Consider the following 22,151-nt stretch of genomic DNA (forward strand, 5'->3'; position numbering starts at 1 on the left):
ATGGCGAAGCAGTACGATGTGCTGTTCCGGTTGCTGCTGATCGGGGACTCCGGGGTAGGCAAGACCTGCCTGCTGTGTCGCTTCACCGACAACGAGTTCCACTCCTCGCACATCTCCACCATCGGTAAGGGGCGGTGGCCGGGGGCGCCCCACCCTCCCCGCCGCCGCCCCTTGTCGGGGCGGCCCCTGCCCCTTCCCCAGCCCGGGAACAAGGGTCCGCCCCTCCGGCTAGCGGCGGTGTCGTGGGAGGCGAGAACGAGGGGATGAGTCCCGGGGTGAGGGGCCACCGGCTGGGGATTTAAGCCTGGGTTCCTGGAGGTGACAGGCTCCCTGCTGCTGTCCGTGACTATGGAAGGCGCTCGGGCCTCACGCTGGGGAGCCTCCCCGTAGAAGCCGAGATAACAGGGTGGCGTAGGCCTGGGTACCCTAAGCTGGGGCAGCGAGAATCAAAGCCACCGATATGACATCCCCCCAACCTCAGGTGCAGAGGGGGAGGGGGAAAAAAAGCTTGTGCTCGGGGACAGGGGTTCACTGTGGGGGGAGCCGAGTTCTGAGTTACTGGGTACCCTCAGTCCAGGGGCGACCCAGTGTGGAGCCAGGAGGGGGAAGAGAGGAGGAAGGGATTGACTTGACAGGGCACAGTTGTGGAGGGAAGCCACAAGGTGGGACACCTGCGAGGAGGGCATGGCCAAGGTAAGAGCCCATGTGCCGGTGAAGGGGGCATTTACTAGCCAGCTTCCGAAAAGCAGCCAGCTGAAGCATTTGTCTTGAAGGCGGCTAAGGACCAGGAGGATTACTTGCCAGGCAAGGGGGGTCAGAAAGCAGGCAGGACTCACCTTAGAGTAGATCTCTTTGCTCTGGCAACGCTGGAGCCTGTGCTTAGAGGGACGAGGCCTTGTGACATCCCGGACAGGACTGTTATGACAGTGACAGGACTGTCACTGGTCCATAGGAGTGGGTGGCCTGCCCTCTGAGAGTCCCCTCTTGGACCCTGAGTGGCCTCCTCCTCTGAGAGGTCTGAGTGGAGGGCATTCCACTCACATCTAATGGGTTCCCTGAGTGATGCCCTGGAGTGGCTTCAGCACTGCCCAGGTCCCCTCTCCTGTCAGGAAGGGCCCCAGACTAGGCTTCCACTTGAGACTTCCGCTCTTCCTCCCCACACAGACTCCTTGCCAAGAGAAAAGAGGGAGCAGGTAGAGCCGGGAGGACAAGAGCCTCATGGTTCAGAGGCAGGCTTTGTTGTCAGACAGACCTGGAAACCTCTCTTTGGGGCAGCGTGACCTTGAATATCACTTAAGCTTCTGAGCTTTAGTTTCTCATCTGTAGAATGGGAATGATAACTGTTCCTACCTGCCCAGCTGTTGGAAGGATTAAATGAGATAATGTTTGTAAAAGACTGCTGCTATTACCGTTGTCATCATCACTGAGCTCCTGGGGTCTCATTCTCTCTTTGCTTCACTATCTTCAAGGGGCTCAGGGTCAGGGGACAGATAGATGCATTCATCTTCCTCAGGGGAGCTGTAAAGCTAGCTCCTAGGAGGCCCTGGAGCTTGGACTGGGCCGCTGTTTGAATGAGACACATCTCAGGGATGGGACAGGTCTGGAGACCAAGGGAGGGCTGCAGGCCTCTGGGGAAGGCTCAGGGAAGAGGAGATATTGGGGGAGTGCCTGGGAATGGCTGAGGAACCAGATGGGATATGAGGACAGGTTGCAGGCTTGAGGACAAAGGGCAGCAGGTTAGCACTTTCTCTGCACTGATGGCTGGGTCCACCTTTACCCAGGATAGAGAGGACTTTTTAGGAGTTTAGATTCCATGAAAGAGAAAGAAACCTGCCTTTCTTCACAACAGCCTTTAAAAATCTGCCCCACTGGGTTTCTTAAATTCTTTCCGGTTTAAAGCTTTCCACAGCACTTGTGACTCTGCCTTGTCTTAGGCGTGTTTTTGGCTGCAACTAAGACTTAGGAGAAGAGTTGGATGGTCAAGAAAAGCTTTCCCTTCTGGGATACAAAAAGTTCCCCAGGGAGATGGAAGGGGCAGCCAGGAGACAAATCAAGGAGCCAAGAAAATGGGTACTACCAAATCCTATTCATTAATTTATCCATTCCAAAAAAAAAAAACAAAAACAAAAAATGTGTGTCCTGTATCTGGGCTTGGCGCTGCGACCTGATCATGGACATTGATCTCTGCACGTTTCCCAGAGCTGCTTCTGTGGAATAGGGAAAACGGGGCGATTCACCAATGACTACCAAGACAGAGTTCAGATTCTTGGATCATGTCAATTTGTGATTCACTGTTTGGGCCACTTACTGTAAGAGCATGTGACATTCCAGAAATGGGCCTGCAGGGGGCAGTGAGGAGACCTCCCAGGTAGGTGGAGGCACTGACCGCCCCTCTTCTTTCTGGTCAGCAGGTGGGCAGGTGGCCCTGAGCTGGGTCCGTGCCAATGGCATTTATTTCCCATGCAGCTGTGCTGACCCTGAAGGGGCCCGTGCAGAGGCGGGCAGTCAGCACCGTGATGTTTTCTGCTGTTTCTTCACCTGTTAAGCCAATTAATTAAACATTCACTACAAAGTACCGCGCCAGGCATGTTAGAGACAGATTGTAGTCCACCTTTTCCTGCCCACAGAAGCCTGTGATCTAGTTGGGGAAGCAACACAGGCGAAAAAGAGCCTTGGCCACAATTAGAGAATCTCTTTGCAAGCACTTGTGAAGCACTCTTCAAATGTAGGGGATGGATGATGATCCTTATTGTTCCTAGCAATGAAGGTATCACATTCGGTATCAGCAGCTAAATAACCACGCAAGACTTGTCTGAGGCAGCCCGTGAATGGTGAGGGGCCTGTGCGTGAGTGCTAATGCTACACAAAGCACTAGATGGAGGAGGTCACGGAGAGGGGCCGTGTGGACGGAAGCGGCAGGGAGGCTCAGGGAGGAGGGAAGGCTGGAGAGAGGGCTTGCAGTGTGGGCTGCATCTCAGTTCCTGTAGGGGTAGGAGCAGATGGAGTGACGGGAGCAGAGACGACAGAGGTGGGAATTCAGTGGGTGTTCATGGAACTCTGGGCAGTCTGGCTGGAACAGAAGGGAGTTTTAGGGGAGGAGAACATTCCTCTGTTTATCTCTCTGTCTCCCAAACTATACTTCACGTGCCTTGAGGGTCAGACCAAACCTCATTCCTCTTTGTTTTCGTAGTCCCAGAACAGGGCCAGGCACGCTCTCCATAAATGTTAAACTAATGAACAAACGAGGGCAGAGGTCACTGAGGGCCTGGCTGAGGAGCTGGAACTCCAGCCTTCGCAATGGCGTCAAGGGTTTCTCGAGCAGGGGGACGGCAGGATGAAGGTGGCACTTAGGATGTCGGCTGGGAGAGGGGCTTAGGCCTTGGGGCAGGGAGACCAGTCAGGGGAGACCAGTGGTAGTATGTGGGCACGTAGGACCCTCTCAGCTCGTCCCTTCTCTCTCTTCCACCCCTCCCCCTCCTGTGGCACCAACACCAAACTCCACGCAATCCCCTGTTCTTGTTTCCCTCCGGAAGCAGCGAGTAGTTCAAACCTGAGAGGGCCTCGTGTGGCTGGCGCTGCCTGCCCAGCGGGGAGATGATGTCCCATCCTAGTGGACATCGACATGCAGGGGACATTTGATTTCCTTTCTGTGTGGCGGCCACGTGTCAGCCACTCATGCAAGCTGTAGGGACTGCCCGTGAGTTGGTTTTCTCCCCCCAGTCCTTGGCCTTCCCTGAGACCCTGTCATCTCTGTCCCTGTCCTGGGGACCTTTTTGTCTTAAAGGCCACCTTCTGGGCTTCTAGGAGGCTTCGGCCTATAATTTTCCGGCTTCACTGGTTGAACGGCTGTGGCTTCAGGCTCGGTTCCTCAGGCTGGGTTTGCTGCTGCAGTAGCAGCTTTCTCAGGAAGTTCTCTTTGAACTGGCTCTCCTTGCCTGGGGAAAGGGCTCGTGAGTAACTGAAGATGGGGGAGTGGGCTGGGGAAGGACCGGGGGGAGAGATCAATAGCCTGCAGTCCAGTGGCCTAACAAACATGGGGGCCGACGCTTGGGCACCGTGGTCCTGAGGTCTGCGGGCCCCCAGACCGCAAGGCACTGTGTATACATGCTGTGTACACCGCGGGAGGGTCCGGTGGGTCTGTGTTCCCCACCGTGTTGGGAGGCCTGCAGAAAGGAAGGGGAGGTGAGAAGCTGAGTAGAATAGAAGGAGCGCAGACCACATGCCTAAGATTTGCCGTGGCCTTACAGACACTTAACGTCTCTGCCCTTAATTTCCACATCTGTAAATGGAAGATAGTAACAGAATCTTCCTTAATGGTCTTTGTGAAGACTACAGAGGCTAATAGATACAAAGCACTTGGCAGAGCTCTCAGAAAAAAAAAAAAAAGGCAGCTGCTCTCATTGTATTATGATTATCCCTAGCTCATAAGAAAGTTGGAGATGAACAAACTGTCGATATGTGCTTTGAGGTCATCCTGTCCATCAGTCGTGCATTTGGTCATCCGGGCACTCTGCAGAGCACCCGCCGCTCTGAGCCAGACAAGGAGCTGCGGGGACAGCAGTGAACAACATGGGAACCAGGGTGCCAGCTGCCCTTCCTGGGGAGCACATGAGTAGACTCTGGGTTTCATTTCCGCTTTGGTGCTGTTTCCCCCCTTGCCCTGACAGTGCCGGGGCTGAGAAGGAAGAGTGAGTTGGCGAGGATGTGCAGAGGCGGAGGAGTGGGGAGAGCCGTGACCGGAGAGGACGGCTCTGCCTCAAGGCTCTGACCTCAGCCAGGTGTCACCCTGCCTCCGGCCCTGCTGCGCACACCCCTGCCCCGAGGACGTGATCCCCGAGAAGGGCTCAGAAGCCCCCATTTCAGCTGCTCTGTGCACCTGTGCCACCTGCACAACTCTGCAGACTCACCCACAGCTTCGAGCACCCTGGTTCCTGCTTCTTCCTCCTCTTCTCCTCCTCCCTGCTTCCCAGACAGCTTGGTGATGAGCTTTATAACATGAAAGTCGATATTTGGCTATTACTCTTCTACCCTGATTGCCACCTCGTCTCAGAGTGCCTTTTTCTGTAATCTAATATTTGCGCCTGTTTCCCTGTAAAAGTGCCAATTTTCTGCACAGGGCTCTGACCTCTCCTTGGCTGTTCTGCCCTGGGCAATGTGCTTTGTCAAGAGGACCACAGAGTTTCCTGGACATTTAATCCCTCCCACTGAGGAAGAAAGAACTAATCATTGGCCCGATTTTATAACTAGGAAAACCGAGGCCCCAGGGAAGTGAGGCTCACTTCTTGCATGCAGGTGACCCTAACGTGAACCCTCTCCTCTCCTCCACTTTCCCCAAACTGCATTCGGCATGCCCTTACTCACCCCAGAAGGCCCATCCGCGGCTGCCAAGCAGAACCTCTCTCCTGGGAGCCAAAGGGGAGAGGACGTGTGCCTCCCTCACCCCATCTGAGGGCCCTGGGCTGGAGGGACCGTTGTGCCACTGCTGTTGGCTGAGTCTGCTTCCTTGACATGACCCTCTGGGGGACAGTCTGGGGCCGTGATTGAGGAGTCTGGCCGGGGCACCTTTGAGGATGAGATCTGAGTGTTGCCTTCATGTTACTATTTTGATAACATATTTACGGGGAACTCTGTGACTGGGGCCCCATGATCCAAAGAGAGAGCCGACAGTTGGCTTCAAAATATGGGTCATTCTCTGATCCCTCTTCTCTGATTAAAATTTACTCTCCACGGATCTTTTCTACTGGAATGTACTGGCTTCATTCATTCACTCACTTATTCCCTCACACACCTACTCGTTCATTTTTTTCTTTCATTGATTCAGTTTTGTTGAATAATATACACTGAGTATCTGCCTTCTGCCAGGCAATGAGACTGCGAGATGAGCGAGATGCTGTTGTGCCCTCTGGGAGCTCACAGAGCTGTTGAGGAGTCAGGGATCCGAACAGACAAGCAGAGTTTATGCAGGAACCACGTCAGAATGCTTTGGAATCACACAGGAGTGATCAATTCCTCCTGCATCGTTGGTGAAGGCTTCACGGAGGAAGTGACATTTGAGTGAGGCCTTGAAGACTAAGCAGGGTGCCCCAGGGGACGGGGCTGGGGGCGGGGTGTGTGGAAAACAGCTCAGGACTCGGGGCTGCTACTCTTCTGCCTGGCCGTGGTCGCACCAGCTTAAGTTCAGCTAGAGCCTTGCTGGGAGTTTGCTCTTTGGGCTCCGAGCAAGGGCAGATGCATCGAGAGGGCCTGTTCCCTCCCAGATGTTTGCTCCTGGGGCTCCAGGCTCCAGTCTCTTCCTCCTGGAACCTTCTGCCGCCTGTCAACATGGCCCAGCCCAGAAGAGGCTCTGCGGAGGGCGGAGGAGTGAGTGGTCAGAAGCCTGGCAGGTCTTGGCTGCCTCAGCGGTACCCACGGACCACTCAGCAGCCGGCTGAGGGAGCAAGGCCCAGGTCAAGGGTCTGCTGGAGGGGAGCAGGACGGGGTTAGCTGGAGTGCGTGGCACACAGCCCAGAGGCCCTCTGGAGGTCTGTGCATGCAGCCGTGGGAAGGGCAAGGGGACCGATGTTTCCCGAACACCTACTCTGCACAGGGATGGTGTGCTTTACATACGTGAGCCAGTCTGTGTAGAGATCTCATCATAAAGTGGGGGGCGAGGAGTCTCCAAGTCGGCCTTGCAAGTGTTTGAGAAGTTTCTTGGTACATTCTTCAGTTAGAGCCTCCAGACAAGTTTCTATGTCCATGAATGTGTGTTTCTATGTCCATGAATGTGTACGCACACGTGCGTGATGACGGTGGGTCCCCAGGAGAGCCCAGAGAAGGGCAGGGCCTTGCCGAGCTTTCCCTCTTTTATCACAGAGGAAAGAATAATGTGGCCCCTCTTTTTTTTCTCTTCTGAGAAACTGCAAATTTGACTGAAATGTGTTCCTGCCTGGGGCCCTGATCCTTCAGATCTTCCCCCTGCTGGTACCGTCTTGTCATTTAGTCCTCAGCTCAGATGTCACCTCCTTTAAAAGATCTTCTCTGACCAGCCATTCTAAAGCAGCTTGTGCCCGGGTGTCCTCATCCTCTACTCCATTATTCTGCTTTTGCCTCAATACTTAGCACTCTCTGAAATTACTAGTTTACTTAATTATTATCTGTCTTCCGCACTAGAATAGAAGCTCTCTGAAGACAAGGATCTTTCTGTATTATTTGCAGCTGTGTCTTCAAGTACCTAGCTTAGCTCCTGGCACATGGTAGGCAGTCAATAATAGTTTGTTATGAATGAATGGATGAAGGCGTGCGTACATTTCCTAGAGAACTTTTGCTCTTCCCTGAGGGAAGTTGCAAGTAGTATTGGTTTCTTGGGACTCACAGACAATGAGAAACTCACTGTGTACTCATGTACAGTTTGGAACTGTGAGAAGAGGGGAGCGTTTTGTAAGGGGTGAACAGTTTCCTGTAGCTTTTAGCTTTCCTGCTCAGATACGCGCTATAGGAGAAGCTCAGACATAGCACGGAGCAAGGAAGTGGCTCCCGTGATCGCTGCGCAAGTCGGGTCCTCTTTGGTGAATGCAGAGGTGACAGGTCAGTGTCTTACACTAAGGTCAATATTGCCTGTTGCTCAGGGTCACTGCTGGTGTCAGATGATGCCCATCGGCTCAGCCAGGCTGCTGAAGTGACCCTCCAGGACTCTGGAGTAGGAGATCCTAGGGCTCAGGCACTGGGGCATGCATTCCTCTCAGCATCACGGGAGTCCACATTTGACTGGGACACCCTTCTGCATGATAATAGCCCCTGGGTTCCTGGGTCCAGGGTCTCCAAAGACTCTCCCTTCAAGATCTGATGCGAAGGTAGTAGTCTAGAGAGTTGTTCCCCGTATCACCACGTGCACTGCATCTGTTTGTGTCTTAAAAAAGAAAAGAGAGGGAATATCATTCTGAAATCGCCAGTCTTTCTTGTGGGTGGACATCTGAATCAGGGCCTTTGACCTCAGGTTAAATCATGGCCTTGGAGTTAGAGGATCAGGATTCTGTCTGCCAAAGGCCCTGCTTCCCATTGCTCCCAGAGCAAGATGGTGTGAATGCTGCCTCATGCATGTGCTCAGAGAGCCTGGGGGCACCTTTTCCCCTGAACCAGGCCAGCATGAGGGACAGTCATTCCGGAGCTGGGTAAGAGGAAGTCAGTGGCATGCGGCCACACAAACAGCGAGGCTAAGGTTTCCCAGACAGAAGGGAGGAAGGGCGATGCAGTAAGTGGCAGGCTTGGGGCAAAGACCCTCTCCCCCGCCCCTCACCTGACTGGTGTGAGGCACACTTGTGCCTGGACTCTTCTCTTGAGCTTTGTCTCTTAGCTCTCCTGTCTTCTTCCTCTCCCTGTTCTTCCCCTCCCTTGTCCCTCAGCCGGCAGGGAAATGGTTTCCTTTCTTGCTGAGGGCAAGGGATTACGCTGGTGCCTTGTTTGGGGTGGCAAAGTCAGGCAGCCACCTCCCTGCAGGATCTGCCTTTCCCGACAGTTTGTTTTGGGGTTGCTCGGGGTGACCTCCTGCCACATCCCATGTGAGCTCCACGCGTCCTGTCCCGTACTTGCTGGTTTCCTGCGGGGGAGGGGCTGGGGTCCTTCCTGGGACTTGAGCTTGGTAACCGGAGCCAACATGGCTCCAGGGATTGGGTATCTGCCTTGGGTTTCAGATGTATTAAGTTGTTCCTGTGGTGGCGTCTCCTTGCTGATGGAAAGGCTCAGGTCACGCTGGCTGCCGGGCCTCTGGGCTGCGGTTGATCACGGTGATAACATTTGGCACCCAGAAGACTCCTGTTTCCACTTGAAGCACGTGGCACTGGGCGGGCGGGCAAGCTGGCACCTGACATTAACCCATGAGGTGCTGGCTCACCAACAGGCACACCTGGCTTTGCCAGAATTTAGGTTGCAGCCAGACTCTGGGGGCCGTGTGGCTCCCACGGTGGGCGGCATTTTCATGTTTTGTTCAAACACTCCAGCTTAGCGTGGTGTCTCCCCTCTCGGCACCAGTCTGCTTCCTCTTCCTGACATGAGCTCCTTCCTACTTTCTAGAGCTTTTTCTGTTCCCCAAGCTGTGACCCTAATCTCATCCCCCCCATAGGAGATAGCTTTTTCAGCTAAGATTTAATAAAGCTCTTTGTGCCAGGCTCTGTGTTATGGGTTTTATAGCTTATCTCATAATCCCTAAAAAATTCTCTGACATCAGGGATTGCCATCCCCGTTTTACAGGTGAGGAAACTAAAAGGCAAAGAGAAGTTAGGTAGCTTTCCCAGGATCACACAGGCAATTAGTGGTAAAGGCAGGATTGGAACCAAACTCTGACCTCACAATTGTGTTCTTAATGACCTCGCCACTCTGTTTCTTCTTTTTTGTTTTTTTCAACATCTTTATTGGAGTATAATTGCTCTACAATGGTGCTTTAGCTTCTGCTGTATAACAAAGTGAATCAGCCATATGTATACACATATCCCCATATCCCCTCTCTCTTTTTTTTTTTTTTTTTTTTTGCGGTACCTGGGCCTCTCACTGCTGTAGTCTCCCGCTGCGGACCGGACGCGCAGCCTCAGCGGCCATGGCTCACGGGCCCAGCCGCTCTGCAGCATGTGGGATCTTCCCGGACCGGGGCTCGAACCCGTGTCTCCTGCATGGGCAGGCGGACTCTCAACCACTGCGCCACCAGGGAAGCCCTCCCCTCCCTCTTGCGTCTCCCTCCCACCCTCCCTATCCCACCCCTCTAGGTGGTCACAAAGCACGGAGCTGATCTCCCTGTGCTATGCAGCTGCTTCCCACCAACCATCCATTCTATATTTGGTAGTGTATATATGTCCATGCCACTCTCTCACCTTGTCCCAGCCCACCCCTCCCCATCCCCCTCCCCGTGTCCTCAAGCCACTCTGTTTCTTGAGCTGCACTCCCTCCATGCTTTCCAGGGTTTTCTTTGGAGGCAGACAGTGATGGGAAGGAGTGCCATTCCCCTGGACGTGTCCTGTTCCCTTCTTTCCACGGTCTTCACAGGCCCTCCACTGTGGACTGGGGCAGTAAGCTCGTCCCCACAGTGAGGTATCTTAGGAGCTGAGGGAGTGCCAGTGCCGTCTCCCCTGCCCTGTCCCTCTGTCCCCAGCCCCAGTACCTAAAGCAGGGCCTCCCTGTCCTCCAGTTCTCTGACGGCAGCCCTGTTACTGTGCTCCAGGACTCTGGGTGTGGCCTGGCAGTCACTCGGGGTTGCTGCTGAAGGAGCAGAGGCTACACAGCCAAGGACACAGGAAGAGCCAGAGGCCACTGGTATAGTTAGGGCAGCACCGTCATAGGTGTGTCAGGGCCTGGCACTGTCACTTAACTGAGTTTTCTTGTCATCGTCTGTGAGGTGTTAAGGCAGCAGGACACATGCCACTACTCTTGAGCCATGGGCACCCCCTCCTCCTGCTCTCTGGGGCAGGGGGATGCCACTAATGGCATTGCTACTTTATGCCTGGCACTGCTGGTATGGAGGCGGAGATTTTTTTAAAATTATTTATTTATGGCTGCGTTGGGTCTTTGTTGTTGCGTGTGGGCTTTCTCTAGTTGCAGCGAGTGGGGGCTATTCTTCGTTGCAGTGCCTGGGCTTCTCACTGCGGTGGCTTCCCTTGTTGCGGAGCACGGGCTTTAGTAGTGCAGGCTCAGTAGTTGTGGCTCATGGTATTAATTGCTCTGCGGCATGTGGGATCTTCCTGGTCCAGGGATCAAACCCGTGTCCCCTGCAGTGGCAGGTGGATTCTTTCTTTTTTTTTTTTTTTTAAGATGTTGGGGGTAGGAGGTTTTTTTAGTTATTTATTTATTTATTTTTGCTGTGTTGGGTCTTCGTTTCTGTGCGAGGGCTTTCTCTAGTTGTGGCAAGCGGGGGCCACTCTTCATCGCGGTGTGCGGGCCTCTCACTATTGCGGCCTCTCTTGTTGTGGAGCACAGGCTCCAGACGCGCAGGCTCAGTAGTTGTGGCTCACGGGCCTAGTTGCTCTGCGGCATGTGGGATCCTCCCAGACCAGGGCTCGAACCTGTGTCCCCTGCATTGGCAGGCAGATTCTCAACCACTGCGCCACCAGGGAAGCCTGGCAGGTGGATTCTTAACCACTGCGCCACCAGGGAAGTCCGAGGCGGAGATTTTTAAAACAAACACAAAATTTTGTCCAATACAAAAGTTATCCTCTGCCTCTTAGATGCTCTGCATCTAGAAGACAAAAAGTAGGAGGTGGCAAGCAGCAGGGCACATCGTCTTCCTCCCAGCCCTGTAGCTGAAACAACTTGCCACCAGCCTGTGGGAGCCACTAGGCAGCAGTGGGCAAGTACAGGCTGAGAATTCTCAGGCAACCTGAGGTGTGCACTAAGAAGAGGGGCTGTGCTATGAGGATGCCCACGGGCCGACACTTGGGGTCTGGCATGGACCGGTAGCTGTGCTGGGACCCATGCCCCCAGCCCCCACTCTGCACATCTGTCTGCCTCCTGCTTCTCTCGGTACCAACCGGCCAGTCCCTCTGCACCACCTGGAAGGAGCCGCTTTGGCGGAGATGGCACTGGCACTCCCCCAGCTGCTCCTGTTGGCCAGGTCACGCTGTGGGTGACCAGCAAGCCCACTGATGGGCCTCCTTTGGGTCAGATGTCCACCCTGGTCTAGGCGGGAGCTGCTTCTCCACAAAGAACATGCCACAGCCAGCCCTGCTTCCCTGAGCGGAGGCTTTGGGCTGTGCACTTCCAGCCGAAAAGGGACACTGGGTGTGGCGGACACCACGATTGACGTATCTGAGGTGCTGGGAAGAAAAGATGAACTGCTGGTCGTGCTCTGGGCACTTGGTTGGGAGAGGGCCTCGTCTTCTTGACTTTCTGCTCCCGGGGCTCTAAGGTCTCCAAGAACCTCTACCGGAGCGGTGTGGAGGTAGCTGCTTGTTTCTTCACACCTGGGTGTTCCCTGTGCCCGGGAAAGGAAGCCGGTCCTCTTGAAGGGATGCTGACGTGGCGCTGTGCAAGGCGATGCGTCTGGGCTTAGTGAAATCGTGAGCTCTCAGGGACCAAGGGGCTCCCTAATAATAGGTTATGGTGGGCTTGCTCCATGTGTACCCACTACTAGACGCCTCGTTATACCAGAACAGGGGTGGGGAAGGCAGGGGCGGGACAGAAAAGGCAGTAAGAGTCCGCAGCCTCGGAGGGTTGGGAAGCCACTGATTAAGTGAGGTGTCCTGGGTAGGTTTTGAGAAACCTGTTTGCAGTTCTGGCTCAGCCATAGGATGTGGGAAGGGAGTAAGTTACTTGGCTTCTCTGTGCCTCACGGTAATAATCCCTGCCCCTACCTCCTTCATAGGGCTGGCATGAGAACCAAGGGCTCTGGATCCCCTAGCCAGGGGGTGTTAGCAGTATCCTGAACCTTGCGTGTGTTCTACCTAGAGATGGGCTAGACAGTGATTTTCAAACGTTAGTGTGCCTTAGATGTAGTAGGTCTGGGTGGGCCCATTTGCATTTTCTAACAGGCTCCCCGGTGACGTGGATGCTGCCGGTCTCCGGATGAGCGAGGGTAGTGGAGTAGCAGGGGACTAGACTGTGCAATCCTTCCCACATCTAGGGTGCTCTGGGTTTGTTTTCCTGGCTCCTCCCCAGGAAGCCTTTATTTAGCAAAGGGAAGGTAGGAGTGAGAGAACTATCTTCTACCTATGAGGAGCTGCACATATATTATCTAATTTATACCCCACACCAACCCTTAGGAGGCCACTGGTATTCTCATTCTATGCAAGCAAACTGAGGCTCAGAGAAGTTGAGAGTTCCCCAAAGTCACACAGCAAGTACCAGAATCAGGATTCAGACCCAGGTCTTTCTGACTCCAGTGCCAATGGATAGCTCTTCCACTAAATTAGAACCCTCAAACTTTCCTCTATCTAAAAAGTCACCCATGGTCCTGTTAAAAATACAGGTTTCAGGGCCTCACTCTCAAATTCTGATTCATTAGGTCTAGAAAGTCAAAGTAGTATCTTTTTTTTTTTAATCACCCCAGGTGATTCTAAAGCTGAGCATCTGCAAAGTACACCTTGAGAATCGGAGAACTCCCATGCTGCCTCACTTGACACTTCACATGCAAAGTCGCAGTCCAGATGGAACTCCCCAACTTCAGCATGTGCTAGAATCACCTGGAGAACTTGTTAAAACACAGATTCCTAGCCACCTCCACCCCACCCCTGCCCAGAGTTTTGGATTCCGTAGATCTGAGGCGAGGCCCAATAATTGGCATTTCTAACAAGCCCTGACTGACGGTGGTGCTGATGCTGCAGGTCCGGGGACCACACTTTGAGAACCACTGTCCTTAGAAGCCTGCTGTCAAAAGTGTGATCCATGGACCAGTAATATCAGCCTCGCCCAGAGGCTTCTGTGGCGTCTTAGGCCGCATCTCACACCGACTCGATCAGAATCTGCATTTTAACATGGTCCCCACATGAGTTGCCTCCACTTTAAAGTTTGAGAAGTACTGTCTTAGAGGAGCCAGAATGAGAACACACCAGGGGTGGAGTTAGATGAAGAATCTCTCTTCTCCCTAAAGAGTCTGAAGGTGCAACAGAGAGGGGCGAAACTGTTAGGATAGGATGTACACCTAGAGGGGGCTGATGACAGCTGAGAGGTGAGACTTGGAAAGGATAGAGGACTCTTCCCCAGGGAAGGTGGAGACGACAGGACATTCTGAGGAAATGAGGTGGGCCTCACGGCAAGGCTTCATCAGGCAGCTGTCACTTTGCCCTTAAGACAGTGGACAGGGTGTTCTCTTGGATGCTTTCAGCGGTAGTGGTAGGGAGAGGGTGGACCGGGACTGAGCCCTTCAGCAGGGAAGACAGTGGCTGTGAGGAATGTGGCGGGTGAACCACCTGGAATAAACAGCTTCTGAGCAGCGGCAAGGGCCGGCGGAGGTGAGAAAGCGTGAGTCTCTAGGCGACTAAACAGGGCCAGCCTTTTGACTTTGCCCTGCAGTGCTCAGCAGTGGAAAAAAACCAACAGCCACGCAGGCACAGGGGAGGGGCCGCAGATGGGCACAGGTCACGGCAGGCCAGGGCTGACTGGTAGATGGACACCGTGGAAGGTGCAGGGTGTATGGGAGCAGAGTAGAGCAATAGATTTCACTAGAAGATCTTTGGGCTGTTAATCTTTCAATTTAAAAAGGATGGGAGTGGGTGGGAGAGGACGATCCCTCAGAAGGCATAGACTTTCTGTTTCTTCCTTAGTGCTGGTGAAGAGCCAGTACTGATGCATTTTATTTCTCAGAGATGTTACAACAAATTTTATCGGTGGTCAGGAGGGTCTAGATTGCAAGACGGTGGTGGGTGGGGGGGTGCCATGAGCCCCCAGAATTCCCCAGCCTTGGTCCCTGGCCACACAGCTAAGAAGCGAGGGAAGAGGGGAGGAGGAATCCAAGCCCAGCGCTCACTCCCAGGGCGGCTCCCTGTCTTCTTGTCAGCCCTGCCTCTCCTAAGACCTGCCTTCATAGTCAGGGAAAGCTCCCTGGTGTTGGGGGCTCCTCCCCCAGCTGAGCCCTTCTCCAGAGAGAAACAGCAAAGCGTAGGTAAGGCCTCTCTGCCTGGTTAACACACTATTCTCCTCTCATTCCCCCAAGGAACAGTGCAAGGGCTCTGCCATCAAACAGGCCTCTGCTACTTGCTGTGCCAACCTTGGGCTAGTTATCTTACCTCCCTGGGCCTTTGTTTCCTGTCTAATAAGCTCTGTAAGGGCAAGGACCATCTGTCTTTTTGGCCACTTTGTCTGCATCTAGCACTGTGCAGGGCACAAAGTAAGTTCCCATAGAGGTTTGTGGAATAAAGGATATAGATTCCTCTCTCACCAGCTCCCCACCCTTGCGACCACTTTGCACAAGGTGCTGCCCTTTGACTGGGCTTGCTGGGCTGGTATGAGGACGAGCTGGCTTTATTATGAAATGAACAGAATCCCTGGTTCTCCTGGGAAGAAGGCACTGTACCAGGAAAGAACAAAGGTTTCTTGATTCCCTTCTATGCCGGGTGTTGGGGAGAAGCAAATTTTTTTTTAAAATATTTATTTATTTATTTAGGCTGTACCAGGTCTTAGTTGTGGCATGCGGGATCTTTAGTTGTGGCATGCGAACTCTTAGCTGTGGCATGCAGGATCTAGTTCCCTAACCAGGGATCGAACCCAGGCCCCCTGCATTGGGAGCGTGGAGTCTTACCCATTGGACCACCAGGGAAGTCCCGAGAAGCAAATTCTTGACAACTGCTTGTCTAGGGAGGGGGTGAGCACGCTACTGCCCCCCACCAAGGCCAGGGGCCCCTCTCCTTCTTTCTCCCTCCTCTTTTTTTTACTTTCTTGGCACCCTCGGTAGAATGGCTGCCAGACGTTATCCATTTGGAAAAGTACAGCTCGATAGATATGAATCAGCTTGGGTAGGTGAAAAATGATTCACTTCCGAGCAAGTTGACTTAGTTCAGGTTGTCCAGTCTGAATCTTTTTCTCCCTTTTAATTAGATGATGATTGGTCTCAGTGGTGAGAAGGAAGAGGCTGAATTTATGTCTGTGTTTGTGGAAAGCTGGGGACGACGTGGATAAGGGGGGAAGTATTCCTGTTGGCAAAGAACTAATGCCGGGGTGGAATGGCAGGGGCACTAGGGATTCTGGCACCTTTGGGGCTGTGCTGTGCAGCCTGGGGACTACGGGCCAGAACTCTGCCTTCACCCTGTTTCTCACCTGAACACTGGTTAATGGTGCCCATTCCTGACTTGTCTCCAGGGAGTGCACTAGGACTGCAGCTTAATTAACTTCCTAGACACAGTTCTTGAATCACTGGGCACAGTGCCTGGCACAATAAGGGCTGGGGAGAGGTGCCTCATCACTGCTGTCACTCAGATTCGAGCCTGCATGCTGCTGGTGGTGCTGACTTCTGCTGCAAAATTCCCCAGATACGTTTCTGCGCTGGACTGGTTTGCCAAATCCCTTACATTTCCTGTGTCTTGTGGCAGCTTAGCTCCTCAAGCCCCTGGGCAGATAAGCCTGAGAACCCTGATTGTCTACCCTCCCTCCCCCAATGACATGCTGTGCCACTGCCTCTTCATGTGGTCACTGGCAGTGACCCAGGAGCTCCCATGCAGACCAGGGCTGCACTTGGTATAGTGATAGCTGTGACCCACTGAATGTCCACCAGGCACTGTATCTCATTTGGTTTTCTCAGTGACCCTCTGAAATGATTGGTAATGTCCCCATTTTACTGATGAGAAAATGGAGGCTCAGAGGTGCCCAAGGTCATAGCTATGAGTTAAGTGGCCAGAGTTAGGATTCAAGCACAGGCCTGACATTGAAGCCCATGCTCCTTCTAGTAAACAACAATGCCTCCTCTGGTAAAGGGCCTAGTCAGCAACAGATGCACTAGGCCGTCTCCTTGGTGGGCCTTTGTTAGGTGCCGAGGGCTCTATACACACTGTGGGGCTGAAACAGTCCTCTCTCGCCAGGGTCTCTGTGCCTTCCCCACATTCATGATGGCACCATAACCCCTCCTGGTTGCTAATAAGGCAGAGAGAGAATAAACCCAGGCAAATGAGGTGGACTGCTATTCCTAGGGATTAGAGTTCCAGGAGGGATAAATACAAGTGGTTCTCTGCAGAGGTATAAATAAGGAAAACTTTACACGGGAGTAGAGTGAGACACATTTTGGGGCTAAGTAAGGCAGCAACGGAGTGGATTCTCCCATATTCACTTCCTGTGTGCCACGGGCCCTTTACTCCTGGCAACTCGCAGCTCAAGGAGGAAGGGAAGCCCCATTCAAAGCCCTGGACACTCCCTGAGGGTCAGTTTTTGGTTCAAGAAGGCCTTTACCTTGTGCCAACTTTCTGCCAAGTTAAACCAAAGGGAGACCCTCAGGTATGAGTGCCCTGGGCCATACTTCAGTTCTTCAGTGGGTATCCTTCCTTTCTTTCTTTTTAAAAATTTATTTATTTTTTTGTTGCTGAGCACAGGCTTTCTCTAGTTGTGGCGAGCGGGGGCTACTCTTCGTTGCGGTGCGCGGGCTTCTCATTGTGGTGGCTTCTCTTGTTGCAGAGCACGGGCTCTAGGCACGCGGGCTTCAGTAGTTGTGGCATGTGGGCTCGGTAGTTGTGGCTCACGGGCTCTAGAGCACAGGCTCAGTAGTTGTGGCGCATGGGCTTAGTTGCTCTGCGGCATGTGGGATCTTCCCAGACCAGGGCTCGAACCCGTGTCCCCTGCATTGGCAGGTGGATTCTTCACCACTGCGCCACCAGGGAAGCCCCCTTCCTAACTTCCTTGCTCACTTCCTTTCCCCAGGTGTTGACTTTAAGATGAAGACCATAGAGGTAGATGGCATCAAAGTACGGATACAGATTTGGTGAGTTGGGTAGGAGGAGAGGACCTGGGGCTCTCCCTAGCTGCCACTGCCATGTGTAAAATCCAGAGGCTTCATCTGGGGTAACTGGCCACCTTTTCGATGGAGAGAAGCAGAAGTCTCAAAGCCCATTTCCTGCTCCCATGAGCCTTAATCTCTCATCTCTGCGGCTCCCAAGATCTTAGTTCCCCGACCAGGGATTAACTCCAGGCCCTTGGCAGTGAAAGCGCGGAGTCCTAACCACTGAACCACCAGGGAGTTCCCTCTCATCTCTTTCTTAAGAAACTTATGGGACTGACCGCAAGTCACCAAGAAGCAAGAATTAGAAGGAACTGGCAAACTAAGCACTGCGGGTTTGTCTTCGAATAAAGCTTTTCCCTTGGGCCGTGCTGCCCTGCATAGCACTGAGGTAGGATTCCAAGCAGGGAGGGCTACGCCCCATCCTTACGGTGGGAGTTCCTGGTCGGGGTTCCTCACTACAGCACAGTGCAGTTCCCATAAGTAGCCACAGGGGGCCGCTACAGCTCTCTGGCCTGTTGCTCCTGGAAGCATTGCCTTTCCAGCATTTGGAGCGGCCTCCCAATTTCAGAGTGGTATGGGCATTGCCTGCAGAGGTCCCAGAGGGACTGGAGATGGAGTAGTCCCACCAGGCTGGCCACAATGGCCAAATCCTAGAGAAAGTTATCCAAGACCCAGTTATGGTTGTGGCTCCTAGCGCAGATACAGTTGACAAGGACCCACAAGCCCTGTCAGCACCTATGACCGGCCCTCTCTGCAGAGTCAGATACGTTTGGATCCCCTTGGGGACCAAAGCTCCACTGATTTTTCACCCTGCAGCTCTCCAGTTTCTCCTGCAAAGGCACAGGGTCTCCCAGGTCCCGTTCCTCCCCTCCCCACCTGCTTCCATGGTCCATGCTCTTTTGAAGGGCTGGCTTTCTATTGCAGGGACACAGCGGGGCAGGAGAGATATCAGACCATCACAAAGCAGTACTATCGACGGGCCCAGGTGAGCCACTATTTTCAGGGTTTAGAGGTGGGATGCTGCCACCCACACTCCTGGCTCTGGGCGTTTGAGATATTTGTGCCACTGATCCCCAAATGGGCCCTCGGATTGCCTGCTGGGGAGTGAGGGGGTGGGCTCAGGATGGTCTTTCAGTCGTTCACTGATCATTCATTCATCAGCTACTCTCTGAGCACTCACTACTGGCGGGCCCCCACCCTCACCCTCAACTTCCACCCTCCTCCTCGGGCCAAAGACCACATCAAAGTATTGGTGGCTTTCTGCCTCAGAGAGCTCTGTGATGAGCCTAGGAAGCAACAGCTTTGGGGGGTCTGAGAGAGAAGGAGACTTTTCTGGGTGCTGAGGGATCTTCATTATGCTAAGCAGGGAGAAGGGAGATTGGGACCCAGCATTTAAGGTACCACACCCGATTCTGACCCCATGACTATGCACTGTCTCTGTGTGCATGTACCTGCCCCATCTCTCTCTCCTTCTCTCTCTCAGGGAATATTTTTAGTCTACGACATTAGCAGCGAGCGCTCTTACCAGCACATCATGAAGTGGGTCAGTGATGTGGATGAGGTAGGATGTGCTGCCTCACTCTTGGGGGTGGGGAAGGGCACCTCAGAGGGGAAAGCAAAGTGAAGGCCACATGGGAAGGGCTGAAGCTGTCAGGGTTGGCGAGCAAACACTACCAGGAACCCTTGCCTTCTGCAGCCCCGGATCAAGACCTCTGGGTGAGTAAGACATGAGGCAGAAGCCCAAGCAGCCATGCCCTCCATGCTCTATACCCCGCCAGGCCTCCACGGCTGTGTCTTCCCCTGAAATGAGTTAGGACAGAGCCTACGCTGTGAACAGCTTCCTTCCTGAAATGTCAGGACCAGGTGGAATTGCGAGACTGGGGTTCCAGTCCTGGCTCTGCCACCACAGTTGTTGAGCCCTGGGCAAGCCATTTGAACTCTGAGTCCCCAGTTCTTCATCTGTAGAATGAGGGGCTGGACTTAAGTCCAGTGTCCTTTCCAGTTGTCCAACCCGAGGAAGCATCAGTGTCTTCTACCCTAAACAGTCCCTGTGACATCCCTCTGGGACCCCTGGGATCAGCCATGGTACTTGGGGACGCCTGGCACCTGCACCCGCTCAGCCCACTCTGTCCCTAGGGCTCTTAACTTTGCTGCTGGTGTGGAAGCCCGTGTAGGCTGTGTGGGTGGGGAGACTGGGGGAAGGCAGGACTCACTGGCAGTTCTGTCTGTCCTTTGTCCCTAGTATGCACCAGAAGGTGTCCAGAAGATCCTTATAGGGAATAAGGCTGATGAAGAGCAGAAACGGCAGGTGGGAAGAGAGCAAGGGCAGCAGGTAAGTGCGAGTGAGCTGGCTGAATCCATCCCTTGGGTTTTTGGCTGGCTTCCTGGGCCAGGCCTGAGAACTGGGACCCAGGGTTCTATTACCATCATCAGACACCCCCCTACCTCCACAGTAGCCTAAGGCACTGGCTGAATTGCCATCCTTGAGCGTTTGTTTTCTGTCCTTTAGGACAGTGATTTGGGGTCCATCCTGAAACAAAGACCTCTCCCAACTCCAAGGCGCCCAAAGCAGGATTACCTCTGCCTAAGAGCCCACCCTGGTTAGTGCGGAGGAGGGACCTCAAGTGGCTCCCTTCTCCTCTAGCAGCATCCAGGCATAGCTTCTGTCCTACAGTCATCTCACCCCTCCACACCCACTCCCTGTCCTCCTTACAGTTGAAAAGAGGTAGGAAGGGAAATGAAGGCATGAAGGGCCCACATTCAGAGAAGCCATGGTGGCAGAGAGGGTAGGAGGATGGTTTTGAGGGAATGTCCAATCACACAGGGAGACCATCCTCCCAGAGAACAGGAAGAAAGATGGGTACCACTGAGGCCAGAGTCACCCGCTTACTCTGAGGGCCTCAAGAGTTTTTCTCTCCCTCTTCAGTCAATAGCGTCCCATTAGCACTTGAAATAAAATTGTTTTTTAGTATAAAAAATAATACATGGTCATTGAAAAATTTGAAAATAGAGGCCAGTTCCTACTAGAATATTCGTATTTGTTGATTACTGTATGTGTGGCCCTGTGCTAAGCAAGTGCTTACAGATGCATGACCCCATTTAACCCTTCCACAGCCTTGGTTGATAGACGCTCTCATCCCCTTTGAACAGAATGCGAAGTTGGGGCTTAGAGGGAAGAGGTAACTTGTCTAAGGTCATATGCTCTTAAGTGACAGCACTGGTATTCCAGCCTGGGTCTGTTTGACCTCAAAGCCCATGTTTTTCATTAGTTTGTCACAATAATTTTGTGTCTCTGTCTCCTGACACGTGATGTGTGTGTGCTCGGTGTATATGTGTGACTGTGTGTAGGTGGGGTGCATCTGTGGAGCATCTTCTCCCATTCTCTGCTAGCCTGTGTCTTAGGAAGTCTTAGTCTCATCTGAGAAATTATCTACTCTGAGAAACTGTCGCGACACAGCACGGGCCCTGAGTGCAGTGGCAGGAAGGATGCACCAGGTGCTGCGGGCACCTCCCTTCCCTTAGCGACGCCCTTTCAGGAAGGTTCTTCTCTTGCAGCTGGCTAAAGAGTATGGCATGGACTTCTATGAAACAAGTGCCTGCACCAACCTCAACATTAAAGAGGTGAGTCCCGTCTCTTGAGCCGAGTCCAGCGAGGCGGGGAGGCGAGAGGACGAGGCAGCAGAGTGGCTGAGAGCAGATGAGCCCCACCCAGGGCGGGCAGCCACAGGGGTGCCGGGAAGAGGGGAGACCTGGACTTACTGTGTTCCTTGACCTCCCAGTCCTTCACGCGCCTGACCGAGCTGGTGCTGCAGGCCCACAGGAAGGAGCTGGAAGGTCTGCGGACACCCGCCAGCAATGAGTTGGCCCTGGCGGAGATGGAGGAGGATGAGGGCAAACCTGAGGGCCCGGAGAACTCTTCAAAAACCTGCTGGTGCTGAGCATCTTGCGTGGAGTGCCCCGCACAGTCCTCTCTCCCCGCGGGAGGGCTGCGGGCACACAGGGAGCCTGGGCTTTGCCCTGCTTCTCTTCTCCTTCGGGTGACCCTGTGGAATCTCGGCCGCTGCTCCTCCCCCCGCCTGGCTCCGGGGAGCAGGTCCTCTGTCCTGTCCGGGCAGCCTCGCCCCCCTCCCCCCACCCTCCCCCCGGGATGGCCCCCTCCAGCCTGTTTCCCCAGCCACAGGCCTGCTTCAAGCCCCTGATGTGCTACGAGCACTGCCTCACTACCCCGAGGTCCCAGACGATGGCCCAGTCTGGAGTCAAGGCCACTGGAGGTTCCTTCTCTCTCAGTGCATCTGGTCTCCTCTCTGCTTTTCCTCGCTTCTTCCCACCTCTCTTTCTGTCCCTTCCCCTCAGCTGTGTTCCTATCAAAGCCCTCCCCCCGCCCCCCACGTGTCCCGTGTGGCTGCTGGTACAGCACCTTTCAATTCCTCCCTCTTTGCCTGGCCGAGGGAGTGAACTCAGGCTCAGGGGCACGTTCCCTGCTCTGCTCTGGGAGAAGCCCCACCCCGCTTTGTGGGAAATTCTTCCCGTCCTCCCCTCCCCGCCGCCCCTTCATGTGCCATGGGCCTGCCTCCCCGGTGACTGGGGAAAGAGGAAGGGCAAGAGAGGAAGGAAAGCCCAAACTGGTGGTCCCCACGCCTGGGGCTGTCCTACACCCCACCCCCACCCCGCCCCGTCCCCAGCTTCCGCTGCACTTGGCTGCCTGTCCTCCTGCCTCTTGGGGGAACTGAGCTTCAGAGAAGAAAAAAAATGATGAGGGGTGGCAGGGATAAGAAGTAAC

General features: G+C 53.8%; 1 protein-coding gene across 1 annotated transcript; it reads left to right on the forward strand.

Annotated features, from left to right (window-relative positions):
* Nucleotides 1-21,309, forward strand: RAB15 (RAB15, member RAS oncogene family). Its single transcript, XM_065872461.1, has 7 exons — nt 1-124; nt 17,293-17,353; nt 18,296-18,356; nt 18,855-18,932; nt 19,614-19,703; nt 20,927-20,992; nt 21,151-21,309. Exons 1-7 carry the CDS (start codon nt 1-3, stop codon nt 21,307-21,309), a joined length of 639 nt encoding a protein of 212 aa, XP_065728533.1.
* The last annotated feature ends 842 nt before the right edge of the window (nt 21,310-22,151 follow it).

Source organism: Phocoena phocoena, chromosome 2 (genome assembly GCF_963924675.1).
Source record: "Phocoena phocoena chromosome 2, mPhoPho1.1, whole genome shotgun sequence".
Lineage (NCBI taxonomy): Eukaryota > Metazoa > Chordata > Mammalia > Artiodactyla > Phocoenidae > Phocoena > Phocoena phocoena.